A 25,471-nucleotide genomic window follows, 5' to 3' on the forward strand; every position below is an offset into this window, starting at 1 on the left:
TGTGAATTGATATTTTAATTTCACGTATAATCCTAAATTAAAATTCACTACAAGAGCTTTCATACACACGTTAGTATTAAAAAATCTCACAGATGGCGCTGTATTAAATAGTATGTATATTTCTGTCTCATTTTTGTATTTGTGTCTCTTACCTGTCGTTTTTTCCGTTGCATCCGGTTTAAAATCACAAGGATTCTAAAGAAGTTTTCACTTCAAAAAAAAAATTTCAATTCTAAATACACAAATAAAAAAAATTTAATCAAAAAATTCGCATTCAAATGCGAAAATACATATCACACACATATCTATATTTAAACAGGCAGATCCCAAACATCCCCTTTATCTGCTATGTTAGACCGGTTTTTATCTTGTTTAGTGGCCACTGATGAATTTTAGTTAGGCATCACATGAAAAAAAAAACTTAAAAACAGGTAATTTCGCATCTACGCTAAAAATAGAAAAAAAACAACAATAAAACCAAAACAAAATATCCAATACGTGAATTAAATCGAAATATTAAATTGCCAGTAAATTTAATCGATACGATAAAAATAGAAAAAAAAAACAATGATAAAACCAAAACAGAATATCCAATACGTGAATGAAATGCAAATATTAAATTGCTAATTAATTTAATCGATACGATAAAAATAGAAAAAAAAACAACGATAAAACTAAAACAGAATATCCAATGCGTGAATTGAATCGAAATATTAAATTGCCAGTGAATTTAATCGAACTTCAACCGCTGATGTAATCGCAATGTTATATAATGAGTGTTTAAAATGTTATTGAACTTGAATACGCTAAAACTTCAAGGCTTCGTCAAACAGAACGCGTACTTAGCGCTGCGTTTTAACGTCGCGCTCTTTTCATGTCACACAAATTGACTAGATGAGCCCAACGCTCCTTGACGCAACGCATTCGCCAAATTATAGTGCCTTTCGATAGCAGTGAAAATTTAAAAGTATTAAGATGTCGAGTGTTTCAAATGTGACATTGTATAAGCATGACTATTTTCTAACTAGTTCTATCAATTTTTAGGGAATTATCCAGTATTTTAATACAAATTCACTCGGACGCTAAAATGAAATTTGTAAAAAATTACAACGCCTGACGTCAAAGCGTCCTAACGCCGCGACAGAGCATTGCGTACTTATAGCACTGGGGCTCTGTTTGACGGTATGTTACCACAGTGGTACAACACATCTCGGCGTCATAGCGCGCCGTCAGTTTAGCGTTCTGACGCGCGCTAAGTACGCGTTCTGTTTGACAAAGCCTTCAGGGTATGACGTAGTTAGTGCATATGTATGAGACCTATGCATACAACAGCGACGCGCGTTGCTTCGAACACGTCTTTAGTTATCGAAAAAAATATATTAGATATAAATTGATGATATATAGAACGTAGGTAGCTGTAGTCTAGACTCTAGGACGTAGCTGTAGTAAAACTAATAAAACAAGTGTTTCTTGTGTGTAAAAGTTTTATTAAGTGCGATAACTTGTGATAAAAAAAAAACATTAAAGAGATGTTCTCTAAAATTATTCGTCGTAGTTTCTGTGTTGCCAGAAAAAATGTATGGACTCCCGATAATGTAGTGTATTCTCCCTACCGGGATATAGAGGTGCCCGATATTACAATACACGAATACGTGTTTAGAAATCTGGATAAATGGGCAACGAAAACGGCTGTGGTAATTATTTTTAATATATATATATTTTTTAATTCGTACTGAGTAGAATTCAGATAGGATTACATGCTGCTTACTGGATTGACAGGTTTCACTGAGACAATCTGTCAGCGACTCCGTAGTTATTAGAGACAACAACAATACGAACAACCTACTTGACGAATCTACACACTACTAGGAATGACAAATTATGAGTCCCCAAGAAATGTTGTTCCCATACAATAATAACTAGACGACTTACCAAATAATAATTAAGCCTTTAAATTGAATTATGAAATTTATGACACTGTGCGATGCATTAAACATATTTTATTAAATGCACAAGTATAATGAAAATTTTACGTGCGGACGTCTAATAAAATAAAATTGCATTTAATTTTAAATTTAGTTATTTTATTGTTAAGATGAATAGACGAGCTCACTGCCCACCTTTTTTTATTGCCCTTGTAAGCAGACGAGCATACGGCTCACCTGATGGTGAGTGGCTACCGTCGCTCATGGACTTCAGCAATACCAGGGGCAGAGCCAAGCCGCTGCCTACCGCTTAATACTCTCCAAAAGCCTCGTTTAAAGAAGGACATGTCATAGCGCTCGGAAAACACCGTGGAGGGGAGCTCATTCCAAAGCCGAATGGTACGTCGCAAAAAAGACCTCTGGAAACGCACTGTGAATGATCGCAGTGGCTCCAGGTAGTATGGATGAACTCTACTCCGGTGGCGGGCGGTGCGATGGTAAAAACGAGATGATGGCATCATCTCGAACAATTCCGCAGAGCACTCCCCATAGAACATACAGTACAAAATACAAAGGGAGCCGAAGTCCCTCCGCATACCCAGAGGCTCCAAACGATCCGCGAGAATGGGATTATCGACAATCCGATCGGCCCTCTTCTGTATGGAGTCAAATGGAAGTAGCTGGTATTTGGGAGCCCCGGCCCAGAGGTGGGAGCAATACTCCACGCGAGGCCGTACCTGTGCTTTGTATAGCAAAAGTCTGGCGTTAACCTGATGTTAAGTGGTTATCGCAGGCTGTAGACATTGAAAACGTAAATACCGCCACGCATCTTGAAACACTGGTACTGAGTCTCAGATTTATAGTATAATGCAACGGCTGTCCTACCCTTCAAATCGAAACGCATTACTGCTTCACGGCAGAAGCAGGTAGGGTGGCGGCAGGTACCCGTGCAAGCCAACAAGACGTCCTACCACTACGAAATAAAGCTTTAATTTGATTCTTTATAAATCGGTGATCTTTGACATGAATTAAGGTGGTATTCCAGTCTAGATTTTTTTGCTATCGAATTACACTTCTTTCGAGTTTTTGTGACGCAATAACTAAATCCACCTCCATTTTTATATCTATGTATGTTCACCGATTTCTCGAGAATGCATGAACCGATTCTGATAATTCTTTATTCTTTTTTTGTTCGATAGCGTAGACTTCCCGAATGATCCTGTAATCATCAAGATCTGATGATGGGATCCTGGAGAAATCCAGAAAAATCTATGATTTTTAAAGCCTATCTTGAAGTGATTTGTGAAGCGAAGTGAGGGCAAATTGCCTTAAAACTAAATACTTGTAATGAATAACGTATTTATTGGAATAAGGATTAATATCATCTTTATAAAAACATCTTCACAGATAATGCTATAGCTTAGAAAAAATTCGGTTAGCATAAAAAAGATTAGAGTGAGCCAGCCTATAAACATATTATGCTGTCGCGGACTTTTTTTAGATCTTTTAAAGGGGAATGATTCTGCCATACATAATTTTTAACTAACTTTTAACTGAACTTTAACCGTTTCCGCAGCGCACGCAGTGGAAGTTCTCAAAAGGGGAAAAAACCGATTTGAAACATTCTTTATTGGTGCTCCGCTTGCATTGGTCTTAGCGTGATGTTATATAGCCTTCCTCGATAAATGGGCTATCTAACACTGAAATAATTTTTCGGACAAATCGGACCAGTAGTTCCTGAGATTAGCGCGTTCAAACAAACAAACTCTTCAGCTTTCTAATATTAGTATAGATTTCTGTCAGTGGTTTCCATAGTACAGGGAACCGTGATTGGGATTCGGAAGACCGTGAGTGACTTGTTCCCGGCTAATATTATATCTATACTTCTATACTATCTATACTAATATTATAAAGAGGAAAGATTTGTTTGTTTGTTTGTTTCGAATAGGCTCCGAAACTACTGGACCGATTTGAAAAATTCTTTTTCCATTAGAAGCCGACATTGTCCCTGATGAACATAGGCAACTTTTTTTTTTTTTTTTTTGTTTCATGTATGTTTTAATGTTTCCGAAGCGAAGCGAGGGCGGGTCGCTAGTAATATTATAAAGAGGAAAGATTTGTTTGTTTGTATTGAATAGGCTCCGAAGCTACTGAACCGATTTGAAAAATTCTTTCATTGTTTGGAAGCTCCACTATTCCCGAGTGACATAAGTAGGCTTATAATCTTTTTTGAATGAATTAGGGATCCTTACTTAGACTCCAATAATGTAACCCAAAGTGTAAAAAAATTACCTAAAATATTCTTTACATCGCGTGCCCTGCGAAAACTATTGATGATAGAATAAAATAATATACTACGACTTTGAAGAACACATTATTATTTACAAAAAGTGTCGCGACAGCATATGTCTAACTATTATAGATATGCCGCAATAAGTGTTCTTTTATTTAAAGAAATATAACAACGTCAAATATCGTTGAAATTTTGGTTAAAGACCCGAGCGGAGCCGGAGCGGGCCGCTAGTTGTGTATAAAATGGATAATGAAAATGAATATTGTTTTTTTTTATCTTTCTCTAAAATGCCTAAATTGAGCCTCTATACTATTACGATACGTACCGATACAATTAAATTGTAATCTTGTTTTATCAAATAGATAAGTTTTTATTATGTTATGAATTATTTATATAGGAAAATATTAATTACAACACACAAAGGTATGAGTTATTATAATGAGAATATTTTCACCTTTTTTTTTTGTGAAAACGAAGACTTTGCTTGTGCCATTGTAATTTTTTTTTTTTTTTTTATTGCTTATATGGATGGACGAGCTCACAGCCCACTTGGTGTTAAGTGGTTACTGGAGCCCATAGACATCTACGATGCCACCCACAAAATTGTAGCGAGTAATTGTATTTGTTGCTGCATTGAGTCACTATGCCCGGATTCGAATCTCGCACGTGGATACCGGGATCACCCAAAGAAATAAAAACACAGGAGGCGTTTACTAAAGAATTTTGGATTTTTTTTGTATTTTTATTTTTCCAAAACGAGTAGATGGATGGCACTATGGATTCAAGTTTTATAGATGGGACAGATATTGTTCAAAACAAATAAACTTCAATCTGTATCTCGAGTTGGGTGGCCTCGAGTTATCATCTAACCAAAAGTTCTCCCGTCTCTAGTGCAAAACTGATATAAGCTGATAGCGATGATAGCATACGTTAATGATAGCGCCTACCTTTTTTAATTGACGAGATAAATGTACAGGTTCAATTACTAGATAAAAAGGTGATTCTAACTGGTGGTAGGACCTCTTGTGAGTCCGCACGGGTAGGTGCCACCACCCTGCCCATTTCTGCCGCGAAGCAGTAATGCGTTTCGATTTGAAGGGTCGGGCAGCCGTTGTAACTATATTGAGACCTTTGAACTTATATCATCTCAAAGTGGGTGGCGCATTTACGTTGTGGATGTCTATGGGCTCCAGTAACCATTTAACACCAGGTGGGCTGTGAGCTCGTCCACCCATCCAAGTAATAAAAAAATAAAAATAAAAGATTCGATAAACGTCTTGAAATTTGTTTATTATCTTTTACCGCATCATACAAGTGTACTTAACGTAATATATTACGTTAAGATAAGATCAATGAAGAGAAAGTGATTATTTTAATTTTCCGATTCTAAATTTAAATAAGCGTCTAAAGTTCGTTGTCTATTGTTATTGTTATATTAAATTATTTGTATAATGTATTGGTTAATGAAGTTTAAAGCCCTACATTGTGTAGTCAGTCATCGACTTATAAAATTAATACAATTATCGGATTTCCATGTGGCAACACTATTGATGGACGCCATGACGGACAGAAATAAAAAAAAAACTGATGTGATACCCTCAACAGAAGTACAAAACTGTACCGAATTAAGTAAACTACTGCACTTTGTGTTTTGTTTACTGGCTATTTGAAGGACATTTTGTGATATCCCAATTGTAACCAACTTTAGCATAAAATTTTGCCCACTGAGTTTCTCGCGGGATCGTCTCAGTGGGTTGCGTTTCCGATCCGGTGGTAGATTCCGCGAATTATTGCCCTTGGTAGGGCCAGTGTTAGCAACACTTCCGGTTTGAGCCCCGAGAGCTCACTTACATGCTAGGATGAAGCTGAAATAGCCTCTCAAGGATATCAACATAGCTAGAAAAAAAAAGAAACATTCCCTTTTTGAATTTGACTTTGTTCACGATTTGATGGGTTTTTTTTCGACGTGGAAATTTTAAATATTTTTTCTAAAATAAAGGTATACAAATCACTTCTTATTAGATCAGGCATGCGACAGTATACAACCATTTCGAAGATTACCTAGAACGACCAGAGAGATGGAAAAAAAAAAAAGGAGTTTCGTTATAATAACAGTAGTTAAACTAATTAGTTGCATAATTTGCATTTAGTGGAACGCTTTATACGTTGAAAACTTAAATTCTCTGAGCGCCATTTCGACTAGAGCATTGTGGGAGATTGGTTCCGCGCCTCACAAAACAAAGCTTTTTTTTTTTTTTTTCCACAGGAGAAAATCGCCGGATCCCCACCCGCGCGGCAGGTGGGGTATGTGGGAGTTGAACCTCACTAAAAACTCCTGTCGCTCACAACCGGCGCCCTACCTCGGACCGGGCCGGAGCCCAGTCGGGGCTATTGAAACGGCGGGACAGGGTTGACGCAGAGCACATTACATCCATCCCACCGTCCCACGGACGCCGGACCGGTGGCCGCCAGCGACACGACCACCGGTTCCCTCGTTCAGCGGGCCGAGAGCCCGCTTTGATGGCGCCGCGTTACACCTTCCCCCAGAGCGGTCGGGGGAACGCGGTCTACCATCACCCGGCTTCCTATTGCGGGTGAGCGTGCAGAGCACGCCACCCCACGTCTGGGTCCCTCCCCGCGCAAAACGGGTGGGACCCCTAGCTCTTAGGGGGCCAGGTCACGGATACGACCCCGGTCCCGACCCCCTGCTCGGCGGCGGCGGGTTTCTGCGTAGTGAGGAGAGCTTTCCCTCACTCGCCCCGCCGCCTCCTTCTGCGAGATGGTGCACTCGCAGAAGTCGAGCATAGCCTTCCATGACTCATCGCTGCCAAGCATCGACGCCACGACGCCAAGCAGCGACAAGTCAGGTCCTATCTTTGCGACCAGGACACGGCGCTGCACCTCCCAAGCGGGGCAGACAGCGAGCGTATGCTCCGCCGTGTCCAGGTCGTGTCCACAATGGTGACACCTCGTCGTCGGCTCAGCCCCTATCCGGCGCAGGTACTTCCCGAAGCATCCGTGCCCGGTCAGCACCTGCACCAGACGAAAGGTGAGACGTCCTTCGCCACGATTCACCCAGTCATCAAAGACCGGGTAAACCGCCTCGACGGTCCGTAGCCCCCACGTGGGGTTGGCCAATCGCCTCGACCACGACTCGAGCACGGACCGCCGAGAATGGGCCTTCCGCGCCCGCAGCTCACTTTCGGGGAGACGCGCCACGCCCCGAGCACGAAGCTCGCTGCGCCACCGATAGTCGGCAGCGAGCGACTCTGCCTCCAGCTCCCATGGCGGCGTCCCCGCCAAAACACACGCCGCCTCGAAGGAGACGGTGCGATATCCGCGAACAAAACAAAGCTTACAGTATCTTCAATCCAACCACACTACACCTAATTTATATAATGTATGTCCTTTTTTTTTTAATTGTTTAGTTGTAAGGACGAGCTCACAGCCCACCTGATGTTGAGTGGTTACTGGAGCCCATAGATATCTACAACGCAAATGCGCCACCCATCTTGAGATATAAGTTCTAAGGTCTCAGTATAGTTACAACGGCTACCCCACCCTTTGAATCGAAACGCATTACTGCTTCACGACGGAAATAGGCGGGGTGGTGGTACCTACCCGTGCGGACTCCCAAGAGGTCCTATCACCAGTCCCACCACCACGTTTGTTTTGCTTTGCTTCATAATGCACCACAAGCGTTCATGCGGAGCTTATTCGACCGATTCGAAATTTGACAGGTTCAGTTCTTGGTAATTTCGGAAAATACGATCAAAATACGAAATACCTTAAATAATTGATACTGTATATCACACATTTCACGAAAGCAAAGCATGGCAGCGTCTTCTTACGATTTGATAAATAATCTTGTCTACAATTATCTCCTGATGGCCATTTAATTTTAATACCAGTAGCAAATAATTGAACACGATCCAAACAATTGAAACAAGAAACAATGTCATTCATTTTAAATAACATTACAAGTTCGGCTCTGTCGTGTGCAATATGCCAAAGTCGATGCCTTTGACGATCGGACCTAAACTTTACTAATGTAATGAAAACTAAAAAGTTAAGATTGTTGTGAGCGTCATTAGGTTTTTTTTCTAAATAAATGCGAACTAATTTAAGACGTGCTTACGAACGAATTCCACTATGAAAGAATAGCATTATGCATGTTTTTTTATTGCTTACATTGGTGGACGAGCTCACGGCCCACTTGATGGATGTTAAGTGGTTACCGGAGACCATAGACATCTACAACGTAAATGCGCCACCCACCTTAAAACAACAGCTAAAATGCCTCAGTTTTACCTGTACAACGGCTGCCTTGGCCTTCAAACCGAAACGCATTAAAGCTTCACAGCAGAATTAAGCAGGTGGTGGTATCTACCCGTGCGGACTCACAAGACTACCACCAGTAAAGAGTCATCGTTAAGTGTGATTGTAGGATCTATTTGTTGTGTTTATACAGCTTCAAATCTGATATCACAGGTATGTGGCGTCACAAACCGCGCCTACACCTTTGAAGAACTTTACAAATGTTCGCGTACTCTTGGTGCCAATCTGCGAAAGAAATTCAAATTAAGAGACGGTGACGTCATCGCAATACTTCTACCGAACGTTCCAGAGTATCCTGTGTCCGTGTTTGGCGTACTAGCTGCTGGGGGTATAGTCACAACTATAAACCCAATTTACACGCCATGTGAGTATATTTTCAGTTGAATGAGGTTTTGGTTACACAAATTGACAATTGTTGATTGGCCGTATTGAGCTACACCAGTGGTGGGCAAACATTATTAATGGCGGGTCACAAAGCTTAAGAAATTCTAGAGCAGAGCCGAATTATATTTTTTTTTTGTATTAAACATTTTTAATAAACAAAATACCTTTTACGCCTTATTAGGCGTGTGAGACGTGAGGCGTATGATAGATAAGAGAAAGGAATGGTTATTTTCCAATAAATAAACTAATACCTGTGACAGAATGCCGAGATACTTATAATCACGGAATAGTGTATAGTCTCCGTGCTTATAATGATGGCAAGTTAATTATGTGATAATGAAAGCTCAAAACACCCCTGACGGATTGCAGCTTTCATTCAAAATTCGAAGATTTTAAATTATGAACGTCAGATTTTATTTTACGCGCCAAAATGTTGACTAGAGTATTTAGGATGGATGGACTCTTGGTGGGTCGGATTAAATACTTCCGCGGGCCATACTTTGCCCATCACTGAGCTAGACAGAAATAAGTTCGTCGAACACAGCATTCGAGCACTGTTAGTTAGAAATTCATGAAAGTATTTAAGAGTCTTAATAAGTTAAATTTGCTTGCTGGAAGGAACCTGGCTGATGAAGCAACCTGCCGACTCCGCACGAAGGAAATGGTAACTGCGCACCACTTCACATATATGAGTGCGATGGCCTAGTGTAGACAAAATGAGTATTTAATTTTTTTGTTTGGGAATAAGTTTCCGTAATTACTGGTATTGAGACTGATTTTATGGTAAAAATAGGTGACGGAATTCTAGCTGTTACTGTGGGCTTAGAGTAACCATTTAAAATCTGATGGCCTGCGACATCGCCTACCGATAAACACAAACAATCAAAATTCCAACCTTATTATCAAATCAGCTTAATGGTTGTATAATTAAGCTGTTATTGTTTAAGTCATCAGAAATACATAACATATTTATGGTGATAAGAATTAAAAGTGGGAGAAAATTAATTACTTACTCTGTCTTGACATGATAATTTATTCGATTTCTTATTTTATTACACTTTTATTATTCTCAATAAATAGTTGTGTATATTTGTTTGTATTTAACTGAATTTTTGAAAGATATTTACTGCGACTTTAAGACTGGCACACGCATTAAGGACCTCCAAAAAAGACAATAAATGCAACAATTGCTTCGGTTTGCTATTTAAATCCGAGTTTTTAGTTTTTAAACATCATATAACATTATAATTTACATGTCCGCTTCGCTAATAATTGATAAAATAAAAACAAGTGTGGAAAAATATACATTGTTTTTGAAGTTACGAGGGCGGCACTGAAAATTTCGTGAATTAACGAAGTGACACAACATTACTATTTAAAAATGTATTTATTGCTTTTCGAAGTATTCTCCGCGAAATTTGACACATTTTTCCATACGATGGAACCAATCATTGAAGCAACCATTCCATTCGGAAGTTGGGGTCTCCAAAATGGCCCTTTTGTAGGCGTCCACAGCTTCTTCAGGTGATGAAAATCTCTGTCCACGCAATTTATTCTTTATTTTAGGGAAAGTATAGAAATCATTAGGGCTTAGGTCGGGGCTGTACGGCGGATGGTCTAATAATTTTATGTTTTCTTGCTCTAAAAACTCTTTTGTTCTGTGCGCGATGTGAGAACTCGCATTGTCGTGATGGAGGATGATGCGGTGGTTGCAGTTCTCTTTACGGAGTTCAGAAACGACCTGTGGCAAACAAATGCTAGCATACCATTCTGCGTTAACAGTTCTTTGTCCCTCAAGAGGAATAGTCGTAACATGGCCGGTTTTGGAGACAAACGTGGCCACCATTATTTTTGCAACACTCCGTGAACGAACAATTTTTGTTGGCTTTAACTCATTTTCGAACACCCAAACTCGTGACTGATTTTTTTGTTTCGGGTTCGTACGCATATATCCAGGATTCGTCACCTGATACAATGTTGTATACAGCATTTGAGATTCCTGCGTGGAATCTTTCGAGAGTTCTGACGCACCAAGTAACGCGAGCCGCTTTTTGCTCTTCACAGAGCGAATGCGATATCCATCGGGAAAACAACTTTTTTACACCTAATTGTTCATGCAAGATTATTTGTATTTGACTCATGCCAATGTCTAAAGTTGCCTGAATTTCGCGGTATGTCACATGTCGATCTTCCTCAATCAGCTTACGCACAGCATCAACGTTTTCTTGGGTGACTGCAGTTTTTGGACGACCTTGACGGGGATCATCACTGAGCTTGACACGTCCACGTTGAAACTCAGCAAACCAGCGATAAATTGTGGTTTTGGATGGGGCTTCATCACCAAATGCAGAAATCATCCGGTCAACACACTGTTTTTGTGTTAAACCACTTCGAAAGTCATAATAAATCATCGCTCTTGAATTTTCTCGAGTCAATTCCATTTTCTCAACGACTAAACAAGTTTGACAAAACCTCGTGACAAGACCGAGAATCTTTTTTAAATAAATAAATGGTATTCGATTTTTAAAACCAAGGAGTTTTCAATTAAAAAGATTTTAATATGACAGGAACAGTGGAAATATTCCATTCCCGATACTTTTAGTGCAGCCTAGTATACTTCTTTAGGCGCGTTATGAAAAAATGATGAGAGTGAAATTTTACGATGCGCGCGCACCGTGACACAAAATTAACAGAATGAAGTTGCCTACTAAATCGCTCATTACAATACGACCGACGTAACTTGGCGAGTCTGAATATAGCCGCAGGTGAACTTTCGCGCAAGTACACTCGTAAAAAAAGTGTTATTAGCATTCATTTTTTAGTAATATAAATGACAAAATTATTATTTAATATAATTCATACTAAATATTATTAAATTATTAACGTTAAATATTTATTATCAATTATTTAATATTTAAAAAAAAAAGTATAACTTCTTACGCGCGTACATAAGTACACGCATCCTTTTTTTATAATAACTACTTCGAATTCTAGACGAAATACAACGACAGCTGGACACGTCGGGCGCTAAGATTGTGATAACCCTGCCAGATTTGGTTCCCAACGTCAAAAAATCTTTAGAACTATCAAAGAAGGATCTGCAAATCATTGCTGTGAATATCGACAGTCAACAGCCAGAAGGGACAATATCATTTAAAGAACTGACAGAGGATAAGCACATTGATTTTGAAATTCTAAAGGAGGTTAAAAGGGTGTCGGATGATATCGCTTTTATGGTTTATTCAAGTGGCACGACCGGACTCCCTAAGGCAGTTGAATTAACGCACACCAATAAAGTTGCTAATTTTTCGCAACAGGACACCGAATTGAGGCAATATGAATATACGACAGGTCAGTTGCGGGTATGCTGTTAAATTATCATTAGAGTACTACTACTGATTTTCTTTTTTTTCTTTTTTATTGCCTAGATGTATGGACGAGCTCACAGCCCAGCTGGTGTTAAGTGGTTACTGGAACCCATAGACATCTACAACGTAAATGCGCCACACACCTTGATATATAAGTTCTAAGGTCTCAGTATAGTTACATCGGCTGCCCCACCCTTCAAGCCGAAACGCATTATTGCTTCACGGCAGAAATAGGCGGGGCGGTGGTACCTACCCGTGCGGACTCACAAGAGGTCCTACCACCAGACCAGGACCTCTTGTGAGTCCGCGCGGGTAGGTACCACCGCCCTGCCTATTTCTGCCGTGAAGCAGTCATGCGTTTCGGTTTGAAGGGTGGGGCAGCCGTTGTAACTATACTGAGATCTTAGAACTTATATCTCAAGGTGGGTGGCGCATTTACGTTGTAGATGTTCCATGGGCTCCAGTAACCACTTAACACCAGGTGGGCTGTGAACTCGTCTACCCATCTAAGCAATAAAAAAATAAAAACAATATTAACAATTTCAAACTTATTTCAAAACATTAGCGCGGCACGAAAATAACATCCGAATTAGTTAAATTAGTCATTTTTGACGAGGGATTGGTGGTAATGGAATATTAGTATTCGTTGAAAATTGCATAGTTACTAGAGGCAAATGTAGATTGGTGTTCGACACGTTTAAGCGTAAACTGATAATTACCTATCTTTTGTTTTCCTTTCTAGAAACAAACCAGGATTCGACGCTGGGCCTCCTACCGTTGTTCCACACTTACGGCCTTTCGATTGTGATGATGCACAAGCTATCGGTCGGATTGAAACTGGTAACACTTCCGAGTTTCCAACCACGGACCTTTCTGGATGCGCTGCTGAAACATCCGATGGAATTGATGTACCTTGCTCCACCTACTAGTAATATTGATTGCATACCCAAACGATACTGACCGTTATGATTAGAGGCACAATATTTGTCAGAGTTTAAAATTTTGAATAACCACAGCGATAATGCGTCGTCTATTGTGTATCTATAATGTTTACTTCCATGACGATTTTCTTGGGAAAGTAGTTGCAGTGGTTTCCCCTTGCCTTCTGCACCAGACTTTTTGAGGTTATTTGAACCCCAAGGCCTCTGAAGCCTCTTCTGACCACTGGCCAGGATTATGGTTATACCGCCACTACTACTACACTACTACCCTTCCAACACTACATGACGATCACAACCACTCTGTCAAGAGTGACAGGACTGAGAAGAAGAAGAAGTTGTATATCTACTTGAAACATGCAGTAATTTTTTTATTGCTTAGATGGGTGGACGAGCTCACAGCCCACCTGGTGTTTAATGGTTATTGGAGCCCATATACATCTACAACGTAAATGTGCCACCCACCTTGAGATATAAGTTCTAGGGTCTCAGTATGGTTACAACGGCTGCCTCACCCTTCAAACCGAAAAGCGTTACTGCTTCACGGCAGAAATAGGCAGGGCGGTGGTACCTACCCGAGGTCCTATACCACAAGAGGTCCTACCACCACTAATACAAAAGTCTCAACTTTCTTATCATAATCAAAGACATATCATTCATTTCGGAAGCACGATTTTTATACTGATTTCTGTGATTTTCTTTTTTTGTATCGCAGGGTAATTTTTAGCTACTCAGGTAGGACAGATTGCTGAGCAGATTAATTTGAAAAGATCCTTTAATTTACCAATATTTATGAAGCTAGATCCCATAAACACAATCCACTGAGTTTATCGCCGGATCTTCTCAGTGAGTCGCGTTTCCGATCCGGTGGTAGATTCTGCGAAACACTGCTCTTGCTAGGGCTAGTGTTAGCCAATTCTCTCAGGCTGAGTTCGTGAGCTCACCTACCCAGCCCCTCAGGCTACCAGCGAATAAGTGGGGAAGAAATTTTAATAAAAAAGAGGTTATCTAAACCTGAAAAATTATTTCTGGTATTTTAAGGGCAACACTAATTAATTCTAACTCTAAGATCTAAGATCGCAAAAATCAATATCGCACTTCCCTCAAAACTTAATGCTTTTCAGTTTTGTTCCTCGGTGCGCATCCTGCAGCTACGAGGGATCATTTAAAGCATTTGAAAGTGGTAACTTCGGGCGCCGCGCCCTTACCTGAAGCAGATATCCACAATTTTTTAGAGAAAGCGCGGGTAAACATCTTGGGAACATCATTCACACATTTCCCAGTTATTATTAATGCGTGTTCCCAGCTATTATTATTATTCATACATTTGCTTGTCTATGTTACGTGTCATGTAACTAAGTCATCATTTTTCCTTTAGCTTCATACTTATCTTTCCATTACTTTATTGCTTAGCTTGATAAATACCTAATCACATTATTCGAATTTTTATCGTCTCCGTTTTCATTAAGAGTTCAAAAATTCACTAATAAATGTGTTTTTTCTGACAGTGTTCCTATGGAGTCCATAAATTCAAATTTTTTATAATAAAAGTTGGGCGTCTTAAAATTTTTTGGTTTGCTTAATATTTAAGTTGTAAATAACTTTGGGGGCAATCACGAACAAATTAATTAAACATCTGATGGGACGAGGTTCTCTTACCGGAGAAATAGATTAATTATCCTTTGTCTGTCGGTTCCAGCCCGATATCCAGTTCAACCAAGCATATGGAATGACTGAAGCCAGTCCCCTGGTGACGTTAGCATCGAGAGACTTCGAGAGGAACTACTCTGATGTGGGCTGTGCTGTGCCTAATGTTCAGCTCAGAGTTGTTGATGCAGACATGAAGAATTTAGGCCCGGATGAGGTATAAAACACCTTTAATAGGCCGCATTGAAGTTCGACTTCACATCAATGCCGTTGTCAAAAGATTTACATAAGAAGCTCGTATGTTTCACGTAAAGCTAGATTAAAATTGAGCTCGCGTCGTACGATGGGCATTGTACCTTGTTGTTGTTGTTGTGGGCACAACCTTTTTCTTATTTCCCGTGAAGGCAGACGAGCATACGATCCATCTGATGGTGAGTGGTTATCGTCGCTATGGACGTCAGCAATGCGAGTCGTGGCCTAGCGTTAAATTAAAATGTGCTCTCAAATTGTTTTGTTTTTTGGTGTTTCCTTCTTTGGTTTTCACGACATAAATAAAAATGGTAAAGTATTCGAAATGTCAGAAATAACATAATATAGACATTACAAAAACTGCGAGTTTAAACAGTAAAAAAATAACTGAGGTTCGTTTTCGTTTGACATTCCTAAATACATTTTATAGCAACAATGTAGGATTAGTAAGAACGGAACGTATGAAAACAGTGTGGAACGGAGCGTTAAGATTTGAGTGAGAGAAAACGGAAAGAAAGGGAGAAAGAATGACAGAGAAAAGCAAGATGGCGAAGACGGTTGAATGAACTTAACGTAAGAAAGTGCGAGTTAAATTTGAATTATTTAAAGATGATTTTGGAAAAGTGCTATAAAAATGCAGCAATGGAATAGTTTTATTTTATGCGCCACGGTCCCAATTCTACAATTTGAGGGAGATACATTTAGTTACAATTAATTTAATTGATTTACCAACAGGTCGGCGAGCTACTCATCAAGGGCCCGAACGTCATGCGAGGGTACAAAGACAACCCAAAAGCAAACGAGGAGGTGTTTGTTGACGGACGCTGGTACCGGAGTGGGGACCTCGCCCGTGTAAACAAAGATGGGATTGTCACCATTGTCGACAGACTCAAGGAACTTATTAAGGTAATCTAACGATACGTAGACAATTAAATCCCATCATTTGTTGGTAGTAGCACAGGTTTTTTAGTGCTTTTGTAGGCAGATAAACACAAGGTCCGCCAGGTGTTTTTTTCCTATTCTGGTGACCTCGAGGGGTCATGCTAGATTCACCGAAGGAGTAAGTGGGCTCACGGGGCTCTAAGCTAACGACGTTGCTTACACTAGCTCTAGCAAGAGCAGTGCTCCGCAGAATCTACCACCAAATCAGAATCCCGATACGTTGAGAAAATTCAGCGAGAAACTAGTGGACTCTGTCTGTGGATTAATTTATTCGCCGAGCTTTTCGTCACAAGACGGGTTCGATGAGAACGGTGACTGTGCTTGGGGTACTTAAATACCGTTATTGGATCGAGAGGATCCGAAATGACGTGTTGAGGGCGACGTGGACTGTTACCCATTCGGTCCGCAGGATCGGGAATGTAGTTTCTGGCGGCCATGTCAAAATGGTATTCGTTACGCGTCGCTTTTTCGAAATGGCCCATTGATGCCGATCTGGTGGCAAATAGTCATCGTCGCTCGGGAATATTAGCAATCCCGTCACAGCTAAGCCGCTTCCTACCACTAACCGTCTTTATTACCTAATGCCCTAATTTCATATCTAGCCTCATAATTCTCTTCTCGCTTATCCAAAATGTCTTAAGTAGCTCTACACGGAAGGCTGTGATCATCTCTTTGACGCGAAGCTTCATGTTGTCCGACTTCAGGCCAAAGTGGTGGATATCTGCTGTCGGTTTCGTGGTGAGGCGGCGCAAGGTAGCTCCTATGCGCCACTCACGGTGTCTCCCGAGACGAAGTCCTGCGGGATCTTCCCGGGGATTGGATCCCGTCCTATTGTCAGGATGGGTACCGGCGACGGCGAGCCTGCGGCGCGCATTGTGCGGTACCGTAGGTTTCGTGGAGTCGGAGTGGTGGAGCTCGATGGGGTTTAGTCGGTAGTCGGTTTTGCGGGGCGGGTCCTGCGTGGTAGACGCCGCGCAGCGCCTCGCGCGCCTTTCTCAAGGCGTAGTCTCCCGGTAGGAATTGGAAGAAGAGGAGGACTTTGGTCTTCCTTTTCTCCCTCTTCTTCTCTGGAGGCGCCGGAGTCCGACATAACCCGGTCTATTACCCCTCTCGACCGGGTATACGTAAATGGATTCCCCAGCGATAAAAAAAAAAAAAACCGAAGTGATGGATATATATCGCCACGAATAACGTCCATCTAAAAAATGCCATCACAGTCGCAAAAGTTAATAAATTCGCGTAAATAAAACTCGTGTTAGGCAATGTTATGACCCAGCATGTATAAGTACCAAGAATTCGACTATTTCTAACGAAGTGGCCATAAATTAAGATTTGAAAGGTAGAACAGTTTTTACGCAATATGATTGAGGTCTCGACTTCGACTTCATCACTTAAGGTGGCGGCATTCATATTAAGACCAATTGACATAAGCGGCCAATCGAAATTCTCCATCAATTATTTAAGAGACCCAATGCAAATGGACGTGAATCCTATATTTTAAAGTAGTTAGCGGAGTATAGTTCCAACAACAGTACTATTATAACTACGGCTGTTATATCCTATATTAGAAACTATGCTCTATGACCCGATTATGTTTTGCATAAACATACTAAACACTCTTTTCAAATCTCAGGTGAAAGGTTACCAGGTCGCTCCTGCTGAGTTAGAAGCAGTCCTCAAAGAGCATGCTGATGTGTACGACGCGGCCGTTGTAGGAGTACCAGATCCAATCACGGGAGAGTCTCCCAGGGCTTTCGTGGTTCTCAACAAGGATTCAAAAGTGGACGAAAAACGCATTCTAGACTATGTTAGTGAGAAAGTGGCCGCTTTTAAAAGATTAAAAAGCGTTACGTTCGTTGAGAGCATACCAAAAAATCCATCAGGGAAAATACTGAGGAAAGTCTTGAAGGAACAATATTGTTGACTTTGATGTAGTTTTATATTTTATGTTTATGTACTCATTATCTTTTAAAATAAAGGGCGATCCAAAATTAACGCACGTTTTTATATTATGTTGAAAGCACGGTTTTCAATCTTTAGACTATTATTTTAGTATAAAGTAGGTTGGATAAGGTTGTTTTTGGAATAGCACATCTAGAAAATGGCCGTCACGGCTTTGCCGGTACGTACACACTCTTTTAGCGCGATTTTTGAAGACCGTGTTTTTTTGCATAATTGTGATTGAATTTCGTTGATGCAGTGCATAATATCCTCTTGTACGTGGTCGGGAGCTTGATAACATGGACTTTTCATTACAAAAACTACATTAGAAGAAATATAATTTTGCTCAATCACATGCAGAAGACGACTGAAAATATTTCATGCAGTAATTGGATTGTTTCACTGGCTGTATGGCTTGTGACGTCGTCTTGTTTAAATCTTATTGGCCACATTAATATCATCTAAATTCGGCAGTAAAAACCGCGTTTTCATTTCGGGATATCAATCAGCCTGACCACCCACTACTAAGGATGATGAAGCCTCCAGCCCAAAATACGCATCAAACAGTGCAAAGCTCCGGTTCATTTATTATGCTTGTGATCACATGTGGGTTATCTGAAATACAAACACGGCAATTATGGCGATTAACAAAGCCATCAAAGTGAAAATTGGAAGCTATTATAATGTTTTGGACCGAAATCTTTCTTTACTATTTAAATGTTGTTTAATAATGAAAAGACTTTGTTGTACCGTAATATTTAATGCATCAGTATTTTTACAAACCCTAAATTCTCAAATTATCCTTCTTTCAGAGTTGCCAATAATTTACTGCAAAAGTGGCGGCAAATTCAAATTTTGATTTTGATTTTGATGATCATTGATTTTGGCGACAGTATAGGTTTTGAAAAAAATTTGGCCCCAAATTATTTAGAATTCCAATAGTAATCAAACAAACAAAGTATTTACAAGTCGAATTTGAAAGCAGTCGAATTTTAAACTAAAAAAAAAAACTTCTCTCTCTCTCTCATTGGTTGTCATAATTTCGACGACATTAGAACGAAATTCAAATTTTTTTCCAAACGACAATTATTCAAAATCATTGACTATTTATGATTTTTATTCCGTGACCATGTAAATCGAAAAGAGCTCGAAAAGTATGTTTTCAAATAAATAAGTTATGTGCGAAAGTAGGCTGAAAACATTTTAATCAAGTCCAGGTTTCCTGAATTCATAAAGACCATAAACAGTTAAAACATCTTTGGAGGGCGTTCCCGCTAAAAAATCCTCCTAAACTTCCCTACCTCGCGATCGAGAATAATCGTTTTATTCTTAAGATTTTTACAAACCTAAATCTATTCTAGCTCAATCGTATATTTTCTTTGAAATTTCAAACTGCACTGCATTCATTTTTGGATACTTTTGCCAAAAAAACAGTTTTTATGTGTAAATTTTTTTTAGTTCCTACCTATTCTAGTAACCTCGAAGTTATTCTACATTCACCAAACTAGTAGGGAGTGTTGCTAACACTGGCCCTAGCAAAAGCAATGCTTCGCAGAATCTACCACCGGATCGGAAACGCGACCCACTGAGAAGATCCGACTGTGTCAATACATAGGTAGATTAGAACACAATTCTGTGACTTATTACAATAGTGTAGAGAAAATATTCGTGCTGGCTTTCCTATTTTATTTATTTATTTATTTAAGGATTACCGACAGGGTTTACAGTAAGACATAAAATAACATTGACATGTATAGAGCAATTGATAACTGCAACTCTAATTAGAGGCAATCACAGCGTGCATTACATTAATATACCTAGTCAGGTCATAAGTATTGTCACACAGTAAAAACTTTTCTTTTAGAATGCTGGCCACAAAAAAGTTTATTGAATTCAAATTTTGAATTGTTCATGAAAATAAAAATGTATACTTTTAGAATTTTACTCATTTTTAAATATGGAGTGGACGCTTAAAGAAGACCGTGTTGCAGTTATTGCGTTGCATCGTTGCGGTTACGCGCCAATTCAAATTTTTAACATACTGAAAAATTTGAATATGACCAAAAGATTCGTTTATCGTACCATCAAACGATATAATGAAGACTCTAGTGTAGATGACAGGTCAAGAAGTGGTCGCCCTCGGTCTGTTAGGACTCCAGCAGTGATAAAAGTTGTGAAGGCGCGAATTCAAAGAAATCCCAAACGTAAGCAGAAACTGTTGTCCCTTCAGATGGGGTTAAGCAGAACCACGGTGAAAAGGGTGTTAAATGAAGACTTAGGGCTTCGGGCACATCGAAGAAAAACAGGACATCGTTTGAATGCTCCTCTAATGGACCTGAGACTGAAGAGATGCCGCGCTTTGTTGAAGCGGTACGCGGGAAAAAAATATCGGGAAATTCTTTTTTCGGATGAAAAAATTTTTACCGTAGAAGAGTGCTACAACAAACAAAATGATAAGGTGTACGCACACAGTAGTGAAGAAGCAAGCAACCGTATTCCGCGTGTCCAACGAGGTCATTTTCCATCCTCGCTCATGGTATGGTTGGGAGTTTCTTATTGGGGCTTAACAGAGGTACATTTTTGTGAGAAAGGTGTAAAAACGAATGCAGTTGTGTATCAAAATACAGTCCCGACGAACCTTGTGGAACCTGTTTCTCATACCATGTTCAATAACAGGCACTGGGTATTCCAACAAGATTCGGCGCCAGCTCATAGAGCGAAAAGCACACAAGACTGGCTGGCGACGCGTGAAATCGACTTCATCCGGCACGAAGACTGGCCCTCCTCCAGTCCAGATTTGAATCCGTTAGATTACAAGATATGGCAACACTTGGAGGAAAAGGCGTGCTCAAAGCCTCATCCCAATTTGGAGTCACTCAAGACATCCTTGATTAAGGCAGCCGCCGATATTGACATGGACCTCGTTCGTGCTGCGATAGACGACTGGCCGCGCAGATTGAAGGCCTGTATTCAAAATCACGGAGGTCATTTTGAATAAACTTTAGTGTCATAAAAATCTATGTTTTGTTAAGTTCATTTTGGTATATGAATGGTTACATAGTGAATAAACTTGTTTCAATTATTTTACATTAAACATGTGACAGAATTTATGACCTGACTAGGTATTATTAGAGATTTAACAATACTATTAATAATAATAAAAACTTCAGAGGTGTCAAGGGACATCCGGATGGAACGAAGTTCCTTTCGATTAATTAGTGAAGGAATTCCACTTCGATAAAGAGGCACGACACGAGAACCCTCTCATCGTGGCCGCCGGTAACTACATTCCCGATCCTGCGGACAGAATGGAAAGCAGTCGACGTCGCCCAAAACACGTCATCTCGGATCCTCCCGATCCACTAACGGTGCTTTCAGGTACGTCAAGCACCGGTCACCGTTCTCGTCGAACCCGTCGCTTGCGACGAAGGGCTCGACGAGTAAATTAACTCTCAGACACAGCCCACTGAGTTTCTCGCCGGATCTTCTCAGTGGGTCGCGTTTCCGATCCGGTGGTAGATTCTGCGAAGCACGACTCTTGCTAGGGTTCGTGTTAGCAACGTCATCAGGTTTGAGCCCTGTGAGCTCACCTACTAGCCACGGTTACGCTGAAATAGCCCCTAGGGCTATCAGCTTAGGAAAGAAAAAAAAAAAAAAGAAGGAATTGTAATTTTTTTTAAAGTTATAATAATAAATTACGGCATTATGAAGAAGAAAAAAACAATACTATGAACTAAATTACTATTGTTGAAACGCTATCTCGAGAAACTGTACTCATTACGCGGACCAATCGGATACGAGCAATGTCACGCGATAAGCGCCTACACGTTGATTGGTCAGAATGACGGATCTAAAAAAGTGTCGTGACAACTTTTCGTAAGAATTTTTTCCGTCTAGCCGTTGTGACTATACTGAGACCTTAGAACTATATCTCAAGGTGTGTGGCGCATTTACGTTGTAGATGTCTATGGGCTCCAGTAACCACTTAACATCAGGTGGGTTGTGAGCTCGTCCACACAGCTAAGCAATAAAAAAAAAAAAAAAAAAACAAAAAAAAAAAAAAAAAAAAAAAAAAAAAAAAAAAAAAAAAAAAAAAAAAAAAACCCCTTTCACAACGCGCGATAAGGAACTTCGTTCCAAAAAATTAAAAACAAAACAAAGACAACAAGGACAGTAATACCCGAGTACTCAGACCAAGGCTGAGGCTGAGGTTCAACAACTTTTTTCAAACCGGACGTCGCGAAAGAAATAGGACAGTGGCATTTACTCGTAAACAATACCACGAAAATACTGAACTTGCCACCATACTCGGAGCTGTGTACAAGATTAACCATTTGAAACAAGGCTAACGCCTGTGTGATTTAAATAGCAACATTTTAATAAATAACAACTCAATGAAATTGAATCAGGCGTAGCTCTTATTAAAGTGGATATCTATAGATCATAGACATAAATTAGTTTTAGTTATGCAACTCAAGCACTCAACAGAAATGTTTACGGGCATCGGCCACTAGATGGCTTCACTTCATTTAGTTTCTCATTACTCCTGTGGATGGCAGTAACAATTTACATAACCTATATTTTTAATTTTAAATGAAGGATTTTGTAAATTTTCAGAAACCACAAATTGATAAAATTTACTCAATTTGTCTATAACAAATAAAGAGTTGTATGATTTATTATTTTTCTATTTTCTGTGTTTAGTTATACAATAATTAAATGCCTTAACTTTAACAACATATAAGTTTAGGGGCATCCGCTACAAGATGTCGCTAGTTTCGATGCAAACGAATTATTAAGTTTCAGGGCCCTGTGGATGTCTTTGAGGAGGTATACATGGTCCATCTGGTGTTAACCAATCACCGCTCATAGACAAAGTAAAGACCTCTGTTCACCTTGGAACATGGCGCTAAAGTTTCAGTTACAAGATTATATACTGTTCTACAGTTCAAAGCGGAATCTATGACTATATTGTTATATAAGTACATAAGACGCTACAGCCGGTCCTCGTTCTCGTCGAACCCGTCGCCTGAGACGAAGGGCTCGGCGAGGAAATTAACCCACAGACACAGCTCACAGAGTTTCTCGTCGGCTCTTCTCAGCGGGTCGCGTTTCCGATCCGGTGGTAGATTCTTCGGAGCGCTACTCTTATTAGGGTTAGTGTTAGCAACGTCGTCAGGTTTGAGCCCCGTGAGCTCACCTACTAGTTAAGGCTACGCTGAAATGATCTCAAGACCATCAGCTTAGGTAGGAAAAAAAAGGACGCTACAAGCTTCTGAGGGCTCGAAACAAGTCCTACCACTAGCAATAAAATCATAATCGCAAATTTATGCACTCTTTTTAATTATGCGACAGTGGAAGTAAACATAAGGAAGTGATCTATCGATTAAGCCGACTCAAGACCGGTTCCCCTCATCTGAGATTTCCGATGACTGCCTCAGCGGGAGTCTGACGGAGGAGACGTTTTATGGGTTACATTCCACAGTCCTAACACATGGACTTGTGGCGTTTATGAACGCACATTTTTATGATGCGTAAGCCGGAACGCACGAGAGGTGGGAAAAACATTCCGATAGAGGCACCCGTCACGTGCGGACGTGCTCATCGACCACTCGATCGCCCGGTCTTTGTTCGCCCGGCTTTTGTTAGCCCGGCCATTGTTCGCGCGGCCTGTGTTCGTGATACATTTGCCGACCAAGTGTGTTTCCTGGAAGCTTTTATTTGTTTTGTTTTAGTTATTTTTGTGTTCGTGGAACATTTGCCGACAAAGTGTTTTCCTGCAAGTATTTATTTGTTTTGCTTCTTTTTGTAATTTCTGTTTTGTTGTGCTTTTTCTTTGTCCTGTAGTAATCGCGTCGCATTGCCACCTGTGTTCAATAGAACCGCTCAGGTCCGAGAAGTTGGGGCCTCGCCGCAAGGCGAGTGTTTTCAAGACCCGGGGCCGCCCCACCTGGGTACTCAGCGATCATGGACGCTGTATTCGTGGAATTCCTCCGACTTCGTCACCCACAGCTCGCCTCAGAGTTTCTGGCTTTCAAGGCCAATCACACTGCGAGCTCTCTCGAAGACTCCGCCGTGCTCGCTGCTCCTGCGTCGCCTGTACCTGCGTGCAAAGCGTCTACATCGAGCACCGCAGCCTCCGTCGTGCCTGCCGTTCCCGCGTCGCCTATACTGGCGAGTAAAACTACTGCGTCGTCCGCCGTGGCCACCGTTCCAGCAGCGCGATCATCCGCGGCCTCCGTCGCGCCCTCCAAAACTCCTGCTTGTAGGTCACCTGCGCCCGCCTCCTCGTCCTCCGACTCTGACTCGGAGATGGAGGTCGACCTCGCCCCCGCCTCATCGACGGATGGATTCACCCTGGTACAAAAGGGTAAGAAGCGTGCCGCGGAGTCTCGAGCTCTCGCGGCCGCTAAAATTAGCAAAGCCGCGAACGCGTCGCGCCCCCGCCCTCAGACTCCCGTTGCGCCTCCAGCCCGTGCCACTCCGTCGCCGCGACCGGTGGCGCAATCTAAAACTCAGACCCCTCCCCCGGTTATCCTTCAAGAGAAGGCAGCTTGGGACCGAGTTTCCCTGGCCCTTAAGGCCAAAAATATTAATTTTGCCAGCGCCCGTAATCTCGCCAACGGGATTCAAATAAAAGTAACGACACCCGACGACCATAGGGCCCTCTCAAGTTACCTCCGAAAGGAGCGTATAAGTTTCCACACTTATACGCTCCAGGAGGAGCGCGAACTCCGCGTTGTCATACGTGGAATCCCGAAGGAGCTAGATGCCGATCTCGTCAAGGCAGATCTGATAGAACAAGGCCTACCAGTAAATTCCGTGCACCGCATGCACACCGGCCGCGGTAGGGAGCCATACAATATGGTTTTAGTCGCCCTCCAGCCTACCCCCGAGGGTAAGCAAATTTTTAACATTCGGACCGTCTGTAGGCTCTCCGGTATTGCCGTCGAAGTCCCCATAAAAAAGGCACTCCTAGTCAGTGCCATAACTGCCAACTGTACGGGCACTCTTCCCGTAACTGTCACGCGCGCCCCCGATGTGTTAAGTGTTTGGGCGATCACGCCACGGCCCTCTGCGCTCGCGACCAAAAAACCGCGACGGAACCGCCTAGCTGTGTCCTGTGCCGAACACAAGGTCACCCCGCGAACTACCGTGGATGCCCCCGAGCTCCAAAAATAAATCGCCGCGTCGCCCGTCAAAACCGCCTCCGAGCTTCCGGCCCAGACATCAAAGCCACGGTACCCTCTGTGCCGAAGGCTAAGCCTGCTTTCGTGCCGGCGTCGGTGCCCAGCGTCTCGGCTTGGGCTAAACCGTTGCCGTACACGAACACGGCTACAACTCTCTCCCCCGCGACTCGTCCCACCCCCGCGATGCGTCCCTCCCCCGCGACCTGCCCTCCGACCGCGTCCGAAAATCTCGCTCTAGCGATCGACTTTTTTCAGT

The 25,471-nt window shown here is 41.4% G+C and overlaps 1 protein-coding gene across 1 annotated transcript; it reads left to right on the forward strand.

Annotated features, from left to right (window-relative positions):
* The first annotated feature begins 666 nt into the window (after positions 1-666).
* LOC114252507 (uncharacterized) lies at positions 667-18,076 on the forward strand. Its single transcript, XM_028186987.2, has 8 exons — positions 667-1,694; positions 8,710-8,920; positions 11,935-12,291; positions 13,051-13,236; positions 14,371-14,492; positions 14,946-15,110; positions 15,878-16,048; positions 17,718-18,076. Exons 1-8 carry the CDS (start codon positions 1,530-1,532, stop codon positions 18,006-18,008), a joined length of 1,668 nt encoding a protein of 555 aa, XP_028042788.2. The 5' UTR covers positions 667-1,529; the 3' UTR covers positions 18,009-18,076.
* Positions 18,077-25,471: the final 7,395 nt, after the last annotated feature.

This window comes from Bombyx mandarina, chromosome 18 (assembly GCF_030267445.1).
Source record: "Bombyx mandarina strain Sakado chromosome 18, ASM3026744v2".
NCBI lineage: Eukaryota > Metazoa > Arthropoda > Insecta > Lepidoptera > Bombycidae > Bombyx > Bombyx mandarina.